The sequence below is a fragment of the Alligator sinensis genome, unplaced genomic scaffold (genome assembly GCF_000455745.1).
Source record: "Alligator sinensis unplaced genomic scaffold, ASM45574v1 scaffold569_1, whole genome shotgun sequence".
NCBI lineage: Eukaryota > Metazoa > Chordata > Crocodylia > Alligatoridae > Alligator > Alligator sinensis.
Window position 1 is genome coordinate 464611 of NW_005841914.1, and position 9963 is coordinate 474573.

At 54.1% G+C, this 9963-nt stretch overlaps 1 protein-coding gene across 1 annotated transcript in view; it reads left to right on the plus strand.

The window, feature by feature from the left end:
- The window catches only part of KLHL17 (kelch like family member 17), a 32877-nt gene extending 24626 nt beyond the window's left edge, over nt 1-8251 (plus strand). Inside the window, exons 9-12 of the mRNA XM_006018801.2 lie at nt 721-809; nt 1887-1960; nt 3515-3696; nt 4388-8251. Coding sequence (XP_006018863.1) covers nt 721-809; nt 1887-1960; nt 3515-3696; nt 4388-4616 — 574 coding nt within the window. The 3' untranslated portion in view covers nt 4617-8251. The remainder of the gene's footprint in view (nt 1-720; nt 810-1886; nt 1961-3514; nt 3697-4387) is intronic.
- Nucleotides 8252-9963: the final 1712 nt, after the last annotated feature.

Consider the following 9963-nt stretch of genomic DNA (forward strand, 5'->3'; position numbering starts at 1 on the left):
GCAGAGACACCCCTCACCCAGTCTCCAAAACCCGGTGCATCCTCAGTACAGACCTCCTCAAGATGGTATTTGCAGCCAGGATGGGTTGGGACAAAACTGGGCTGGCCGGTGGGGTTGCTGGAACCCTCCATTCACAGGGGAGATCCTAATTCTGCCCCAGCTGTGTTCCCAGCTTGCCATGGAGAAGCAGTGTGCGCTTCGGGTCCTACACGTTGCCATGTGCTATCTAGCACCATTTACCTAGCAGCACACTGAAGCTCCTCACAGCCTTGTCTGGTCTTGGCTAGCGCCGAGAGGCTGCACTAGTCAGCATGTGCGTAGCCGAATAGATGGAGCTACACTGCTCCTGGCTTGGGAAGCAGTTGGTGTGATGTATGAGGACACCACTGCCTGGCACCATGAGTGTACAATGTAGACGTGTCCCTTGTGCCCTCTGCCAGTTCTGCCCCCTCACCTCTTATCCACTCTCCCCAGTCCCCCATAGATGCACTGGCTCTGCCTCTCTCCTCGGCAGACCATGATTTTGAACTTCGATGATCAAGGAATAAATGTTCATCAGTTCCTTGTTCCTCAGTCATTTATGCCCCACAGCATCTCTTTGCCCCTTGCTCCAGGGCCCTCTGGCTCCTCTGATAGCTGCTTAGAAGGCACCGCAGCAAAGGCTTTTCCTTGGGCTTCCCCAGATTAAACCTGTCTGTTCTCTGTCCCTGCCTGCTGCAGCGCAGAGAGGTACGATCCCCTGACGGGCACCTGGACATCAATTGCTGCCATGAGCACAAGGAGGAGATATGTTCGGGTGGCGACATTAGGTAGGTCACTTTTGCAAGGGAACCTCTTTCCCCTCTGGGAAGCCTGGTTGCATGGTTAAAGCATTAGGCTTGGTCTTGGGAGATAGGGGTCCAAGTGGCAGCTCTTCCACAAACTCCCTGTATGACCTTGTCCAAGTCACTTACTCTCCCCTGAGCTCCACTGTGCTGTGGCAGGAAGTCATTAACTTTATCAGTCTTTCTAAAGACACCGTCTCTGTTGGCCTTGCAAGTTCAAACTGTTCCCTCTTGAGGCTTCCAGCTCACTCTTGTTGTAGGGCTGCTGGTTCCCAATTCCCTCAAGCCAGGGAGCTCTGGAAGCCCCCCTGCAGCTGCCATCCAGCCTCACCTCCCAGGCTTTTCTTGCCTGAATCCCTGTACTCTGCCCTTTCCTTCTGGGAGCAGACCTCTCCCCACCCAGCCCATCTAGTTTCCATCCAGGGAGTCCCCGACTGATTGTTGCCTGGGCAGCTCTCCCTGCAGGCTGTCTTGCCTTGCTCTCTTCCCCAGACTGCTCTAACAGCTCTTCCATGTGCTGGGCAACACACTCAAGGATACAAGCAGCAATTCCCCTCCCTCCTGCCTTTCTCCTCTGGCTTTAGCCCTCCATGCAGATGCCCCATGCTAACTGGGAAGCTCCTTTGCCTTCACCCACCCTGTGCTCTCAGCCTGGTGCTGCCTTTTAGCTCTCTCCCCTTCAGTGCCCTGCTTCTCCTGCCTCATCTGCTAAAACTATAGCTGAAGAGAGGCCATGGGGAGCATCCCCAGTGCCTGTCACAATGAGGGCAGGGGACTGCAGGGCACGCGAGCTCCCGGGCGGCTCTCTCGGCTCAGTAGAGACGTTGCCTGATGAATGTTTAATGACGCGCCGCACCAGCTGAGGTCTCTGCGTCGTGAGCTGCTCCGTGAGCTAATCCTCCCCGGAGGGCTTTGCCCCATGGTGCGGGTTTGTGCATTGGTTGCTCTGCCGCGGCCCTGCCTGTCCTGCCTGGATGCTTTGCTGGCCTGGAGGGAGCCGTGGGCGGAGGTCTGGAACGTGGGCCTGGCAGAGGGTGACTCTGTGCGTGACTCTTTTTGCAGATGGCAATCTCTACGCTGTCGGGGGCTACGACAGCTCGGCCCACTTGGCAACGGTGGAAAAGTACGAGCCTCAGGTAAACGAGAGAGAGAGCGTGCCTGTGTGGATGCATGGTTTGCCCGTTCCTCTCCCTCGCTCCTCCAGACAGGACTTGTCGAAAAGGCTTGTAGGAAGCTGAATGCAAAAACCACAATGAGGAATGATCAAAATGACTAAAACCCTGTGGAACCTAAGTGCCCAAGGTCCTTTCAATGGGGTTTCTAAGCCAGCTGAGGCATCTATTGCCCTGTTGAGGAGCAATTTAAACAAATATATGTCAAGATTGTGTCCTGGATCTGTGTTTAATTTCTGTATGTTTCTGCTATAGGCAGAGAGATCTCCTAGCAAGGGCAGCTGTGATACGATGCCCCTCTCCACTTATTTTGATGGCTGCATGCTGGCGATCCCAAGAAAACAGCTCTAGTGGCTAGTACAAAGCGGGTCAGAGACAAGGCTCTGAATGGAAAGCCTCCCAGAGCCTTTGAGGGGCAGGCTGCAGTGTTGCCTCCATACTGCAGATCTAGAAATACATGCATGGCCAAACTGGACATGTTTATATGTGCAGTTAATCTGACCGAATATACTCCAGCTCAGTTTGGGCCAAAGTAAATGAATCCCGACATCACTGTCTACATGTATATTTAAGCACAGTAATTTACTGTGGTGTAGCATAGTACCTGTGTCTGACAGGACTATCCTACACTGGAGTAAGTGAATGTACTGCACACTAATTGTGGCACACATGTAGCCGGTGGCACTTTACTGCGCATTAAGTTAGTCCAGTGCTCAGTAAAGCGCACCTGTAGACGCACCCACAGGGACATGGAAACCATCGACAGGTCTATTGTTCATGGTCGCAGCACCCAGAACCTGCCAGCAGAGGGTGCATCCGAGGTGTGAACGCTGCCTCTTCTCACCTTGTTTACTTTAAATATATATATATATATTTAATTAAACCAGTTTTGGTGCCATAAGAAAATGAGAGGCTCTGAGCGCAGGTTTGGTGGGTCGTGTGATGGGAAAGAAGAAACACCCAGACGAGAGTTAACGAAGGAGGAGTAATTGCTGCTTCAAGTGGTCTCAGGGTGGCGCTGAACTGGACACAAAGCTAATTGCAATATTAGCCCCCTGCAACTCCCTCTCTTGTCCCGAGCGCCTCTGCATCCCCAAGAAAGCCTCTTTCTACAGCCACTGCCACCTTCCCCCTTTAGCTGTGAAAAGCAGGCAGGAGGTTGTGAGCTGTTTTGATCTCTGTTGCAATCCAGTTTGTGTGTTCAGGACCAGGCCTGAGCTGCCAGCCAGCATGAAGGAATTGAGATCCCATCAGTCTAATTAGCACCCCTGAGGCACCTGAACTTGCTTTGGCTGCCCAGGACCCTATCTCCTCCGAGACCCCTGCTGCAGGTGGATGATGGGTCTTGCAGGGATGGGTCTTGGACAGCTGGTGTGTGGCGTGCTCTGGGTGTGGAGCAGGCACGACACAATCTGCGACGAGGCTGTGGTGCTGCCCCTGAATGGCTGGGGTGGGTGGATAACTTGTTGGCAGGAGTGCCTGGTATGCCTTCACAGGCACTACCCCTCCCTCCCCTAGATCAACACATGGACCCCGATCGCCAACATGTTGAGTCGCCGGAGCAGCGCGGGTGTGGCTGTGCTTGAGGGGATGCTCTATGTGGCCGGCGGCAATGACGGGACCAGCTGCCTTAACTCGGTGGAGCGCTACAACCCGAAGACCAACACCTGGGAGAGCGTGGCGCCCATGAACATCCGGAGGTAGGAAACCACCATTGGATTTGGTGCGGGCTGGGGTGCCAGTAGCTGCTCACTCAGGCTGTTTATTGGTTGGCTGCCAGGACCAGGGGTGCACAGCCCCCAAGAAGGGTCCTTATGGCTTGGCTTTGCAAGATGCATGGCCCACTGGAGCACTTTACTTTCCAGCTGGTGCTGTGCAGCAGGAACATGCCTAGCTTTGCCAGTGGAGCAGGCAGGCAGCTGGGGCTACAGCTAGCAGCCACTGAGCAGTTGTATGGTGGTGGTGGGAGGTGACAGCGACCCCCTGGGAGAGGCGTGCAGGTGTTCTGCAGCCCAGGTAATCCTAGGCTGGCATCGGTGCCTCCTGAGCTCCCCCAGGGCAAGGGTGTTCCAGGAGCCCTGCTGTTTCTAACAACATACTGGGGTGAAGGAACAGCTCCGCATGCTAAATACCAGCTATAGGGACCTAGTTTAGGTTCATGACTTCAGTTATTTGAAAGGAGCATCAAACAGTGCTTGGCACAACGGACCGGGAGCTGAGACACCCAGGTTCTAGTCCCAGCTCTGCCACTGAATCAGCATATGACCCCGGGCAAATCACATAGCCTGAGTGCCTGAGTAGGGGAGCAGTCCTGGGCATCACCCTCAGGGACTAGGCCAGGGTAGGGAAACACCCGCTTTGTTAATGCGGTCTCTGTGCTGTCATCCACAGAAGCACCCACGACCTGGTGGCCATGGACGGGTGGCTCTACGCGGTGGGGGGGAATGACGGCAGCTCCAGCCTCAACTCCATCGAGAAGTACAACCCCCGCACCAACAAGTGGGTGGCAGCTTCGTGCATGTTCACGCGCCGCAGCAGCGTGGGTGTGGCGGTGCTGGAACTGCTCAACTTCCCGCCTCCCTCCTCGCCGACGCTCTCCGTGTCCTCGACGAGCCTTTGACAAAGAGTCCGGTCGGACCTTACCTCAAGGGGCCTGGAGCGCCTGGCGGAGCGCCAGGCCAGCCTGGCCTGACCCATGCAGCAGTCAGTCCCTGTAGAAGGGAGCCAGGGCGCCGGCTGCTGCCTCCCACCCCAGCCATTCCCTGAGCCCCTCAGGGACTCTCCCTCTCTTGGTGCACGCCCAGGGGGCTCAGAGGAAGGTGAGAACTGCACTTCCCAAGCGAGGCTCCTCTCTCCCCGTGTCTGTGGGCGGGGAAGGGGGATGCCCTCGGCTCCGTCCACACCCCTGCTCCACCGCTCCACCGATCCTTCTCCTTTTGTTTCCTTTATGGGCTGGCCCAGCCCCTTGAAACCATTGCTGCTTTTAGGGCTTCACGTGACCCGATGTGCTGCACGCTGGCACAGCCATGCTGGGGAGGAGCCAGGAACGCTTGAGGCCGGGGGGACGCGGGGCACCGCTGACGCACACGGCACTCCCCCGGGAAACAGCAGGATGTCCCCCCGCGCCTCTGAATGCCACCTTAGCCACACACTCCTCAACCAAGCCCGTAGCGCACTGTTACAGACTCGGAGACCACCGTACGTCTCGCAATGGTGTCTAATCGATGCCTTAAAAAACCCCAGCTGGGGTGACAGGGCGGGGAGGAAGCGAGGTCTGGGCAGCGCATCCTGAACCCCTCTGCGTTTCTACCCTTTGCTGACCCCTGCCCCACACACTAGATCCCAGGGTGCCCATGCTGAGATGCCTCAGCCAGCTGGATGGATGGAAGAAGTTCAACACCATTGGAGCCGAGACACCCCACGGTGACTACAGACCATCCTTAGCCTCTTGGTTGGGAACAGCCCCATCCATGTGCTATTTCCCGGTCTGCCAAGAAGGTCCCAGAATTGCAGCAGGACTTGGTTACTTAACAATAACACTGTGGCCCTGGACGGCAGGGCAGGGCTGGGGGGAGCGGGGTGCTGCACGGCACTATTTATTTCATGTTTGCCTTTTTATTTGGATGCTAATCTTTTGATTTTAATTATCCATTCGTTTATTTTTTTTAAAGCGATTCTGGTGTTCTCTGCCCCAGCCGCGTCTCCGCCATTGGAGGCACCAGGGGATGTGGGGAGTAAACCAGAAGGGCATTTTCTTTAATTGTCAATGAGACAATGATCATGGCTTGGAAGGAACTCTCTTTAGAGGTGTGTGCGCGTGCATGTGTGTGGGGCTACGTGTTCAGTGAAACCAGCATGGACGGGACCACTTGCCAGTAGCAACTCCCTGGAGTCTTAAGCTACCACTTTAGTTAACTAAAAGTTGAACCAATCTACACTGTAAACCACAGGTTGGTCCTCGTGGACTCACCTGTACCAGGGAACCTCGCGGGTGGTGGCTTAAGATCTGCTTTCACTGCATGGGCTGTAATTCGAGTGTGCACCTGTGCGCATGTGTGATTTGCCCTGAGACAAATTTATCAGGTGTTCTCCACGGTATCGAGGAACGGCTCAACCACTGGTACCTCAGCAGCACCGGACGGCTGCTCTGTGATTATGGCGTAGCTAAAGACTGTTTCATTCTCCGTTTCTTTTTCTTTCCTCACCTGAATCCCTTCTTCCCCACATTGTTTTAACTTATGGCAATACTTACTAGCCTGGATTTTCAGAAGGGACTAGGCATTTCTTTGCTTTTGGAGTTTTTAATTTGAGACAATTTTTAAAGGGGCATGCTTTCTCATGGGGAGCGCATTCGGTATGTGATACAAGCTCATTGATGGTGCCTGAAGTTTGGCACCTCAAATCACTAGCTGCTTTGTAAAACTGAGACCACTGTCCCAAAAATGTGGCCTAGGCTGCTTGGCCTGAAGGAGATTTTAGGCTTTTAAACTGCATTTTGAAGATCTCTGTTTTTCAGTTCCCTTTTTTAATTTTGCAAGTCTGAAGCCTTCACATGGACTTTCCCATTCCTGCATATGACACCGTTTTGATGTCCAAACGCTGATCACAAGGTGAAGTTACCTCTCTCTTAATGCGGCAATAGTGTTGACTCATTACACAGTCAGCATTTTGGGTTAAGTCGGTCACCCTGTCTTGTCCAAAATTGTGGTAGTATCTTCTGTTTCCTCCCCACTTCTCTAAGGGGGACATGAGTGTGTGTGCATGTGTGTGTGCATGTATGCGAGAGAGTACTAGAGAGATATTATCTTGCTCCCTTTCCCGCTCTTTTTCTCGCCGTACCCATGAGCCACATCAGGATCCCAGGTTTCAAGCCAATTCGTGACAACCTGCACCTCTGCCTCTAGGATCCTCTTTAGAGGAGGCACAGGAGAATCCTAGAGGACCCCCCAAAGCACCTGCCTTAAAGCTTTCTGGGCATTTTGGAGGCTAAAGGTGCCAGCTGCTGTGGCTTGGGAGAAGTCCTGGGATTTCAACTGTGTCCTATGGGTAAGGCAGAGAAAGTGAGGGCCCTGCAGGCCAGCTTCTCCTACCTGCCCTCCTCCCAACATAGGAGTGGGCTGGCATGAGGGGAAGAACCATGGAGGGTACAGGAAGGAGTTGCTGAGGGTGGGCAAAGGCCTTAGTTAAAACATAGGATGTTTGGGGTTTACAGCCACAGCTCAACCCCCTGAAGATGATGCCAGTGTTACTGTAGCATGAAGGGCACTGCTGGCAAATACTGTATTTATTTTAATGGGGAGGTGAGGGGATACACTGGCAGGGAAGCCATGGGGTGTCCTGTCCAGCCAAGGAAGGTGCTGTAGCTCTACCCCAAGTGCAGTGTGGAGCATCACAAGCAGTATGAATCCCTGGCAGGGGTGTCAGCAATTCTCCAACCATTGGGAGAGTGACTTTTATCAGTCACACAATCATTTTTTAGCCTACAGGATGGGGAGGATTTCTGCCAGTCAGGTCCCGAGCAAGAGTGCCCACTAGCCTGAGATAATTTGAGCCTCTTTTGTGAAGGAAAAGAAAAGAACATTTTACTGGGGGGATTTATTAACTATGCAGCCACTAACTGCTTTGCTATACTGGAACGGAGGGGGAATAGGGGGGATGCAGGGACTGCCTTAGCACTGCTGAAGTCCACAGAGCTAAGAGATTTCAACCCCGGGGATCCCATTCATACAAAGTGGAGGGGTTGGTCTCTGTGGTGCGGGGATGCCACAGATGCCAGGCAAATGCCAGCCCCCTAGGCAGAAGTGGTGGCCTTGGTATGTGTGTGTGTGCATGTGTGTGTGTGTGTATGGGAAGGGGAGCTGTCCACTCTTTGTCACTTCTTTACCAGTATTAATTGGTCTCTCACACCAAGCGTCACTCATACGCGACTGAGAGACGTTCCTAAACCGCCAGCTCCGTCCTGCGTGGCTGCCAGGTCTGCTGCCATGTTCCCCCCAGGGAGCTTGTCACCGTGTCAGAGTTTGTAGCAAGCTGGCCCCGTCCCGTCCTGGCAGAGCGATTCACGTGGCCGGGCGGACGGGCAGACCCCGGTTCATCCCCCGTCAAAATGTCGTCGTTTTTATTTATATGTAAGTTATCTCGACTTATTTATGTGGAGCTCTGTGTTTGTTTGTTTTCTGAATTTTGCACTACTCTCGGGAATGGGGGGATACAAGCAATACAAGCCAATGTGTAAAATAAAGACGTTTTCTTGAATACTGGATCCTGCCCTGTGAAACGCTTCTTTTTTTCCCTCTTCCCACATGCTTTAGGCAGTGGAGCTTTTCCCCAGGGAAGCACTGTCCTTTTGTTGGGGGGAACCAAGGGAGGAAGAAGAGAAGCCCATCCCTTGAGCCTTCAGGAAGGGGAAATGAGTTGTCTGGATTTGGAGGAGCTGGGGCCAGACCTGGGCATTTGCAGACTAGAGCATGCCACCCCCTGGCCCTGGCAGGCTGGAGTCCGGCCTGGATGGAAGGCAGCAGCCGTCATCAGGGATGGGGGTCTCTCAACCATGACTGCTCCTGGCTCATCCACACAAAAGCTGCAAAGGGGCTGTAAAGGGAACAACAGAGTTGGTCCCAGCCCAAGCCAGAAGATGCTCTCTCCCTTTTCCTCCAGCTCAGCCAGCACCGTGGTTGGCACAGGTCACACGAGCCAAGAACATGGCTTTGGGCATCAGCTGGGCACCTGGTGAGTTCATGGAGCAGCTGGACTCACTCAAGACAGTCTTTGCCCCTTTCCTCAGCTGGGGGCTATGTTTTCGACTGTCTCCACAGCTGGGTGGTTGGAGCCTGTGATTCAGTTGTTTGAAAGTGGCACCATGCCACGACCCAGCAGAGGGTGCTAGGCCACAAGCTGGTCCAGCTGCCAGCTGCTGGGGTGGGGAAACCAGAAACCAGCAGGGGAGAGGATGCTAGAGGTGCAGAAACACCTTGCAGGGCAATCTAAGTGCAAAGCAAACAGGGCTTCAAACAGACGCCAGCCGCTAATTTACAGCTCTCCCTGCCCTCTGCACTCTAGCCTAGGAGCCAGACGCCCCTGAGAGTCCTAGTCCTCAGTGCAGCTGACAGCTCTTGCCCCCCGGTTGGAAATGAAAACCAGACATGAAACATCCTCCTCTCGCCTAGGAGTGTCACATGCATCTTGCCCAAAGGCAGGCCTGGCCGGTTGGCTCGGTTCGGCAGCAGGGAAAGCGCGCAGGAGATCAGATCTACCTTCACCAGCTGCTGTCAGTCACCGTGGCCTGTGGGGAAATGCTGAGCTCATTTCAGAGGCGGAGAAGCAGGGGCTGGGGGGAAGGGGAATGAGAGCCCTCACTGCCTCTAGCAAGGGCTGAAGAGCTCCTCTCCACCTCTCCCGCTTGCACCAACTCTCCCCACCCCGCAGCAAGGCCCCACGGGTGTGGGCAGTTGCAGTGCTAGAGCAAGTTGCAATGGTAGCAGCGCTGTCCTTCTGAGGACTTCCTGCCCGCTCTGGTTTTGCTGTCCAAGCTCTCACTCTGGTCTTCATTGTCTATAAATAACCACTGGTTGCATAAAGCTTTCCAAAGCATGAAGCCCGTCTGCTGCCGCCCCTGTGAAGCCCTCCTGTCACTGGGACGAGAGTGAAAAGGGCTTTGGGGAACTGTTGTTTAGTCCAGCAAATTAGAGGTGTCTAAAACCAATGCATGCACGCTGTTTCCAATGTGGGGGTGCCTTGGAAACAAAGGTCCCCCAGAGTACAGCTGCATCTGTCTGCAGGATCTACAAGAACAGGGGGGATTTGTGTCATTCTCGTGGGCTGTCAGGATTTACTGAGAATAAGCGCAGGCTGCTGAACAGAGATGTGATCAAACTGCCACAATCGCTTAGCAGAAGAAGGGTGCTTTCCCCAGCTGCAATAATCAGCTGCTGCTGTTTGCAATAAGCAGTTGGATGAATGCAGCTGCA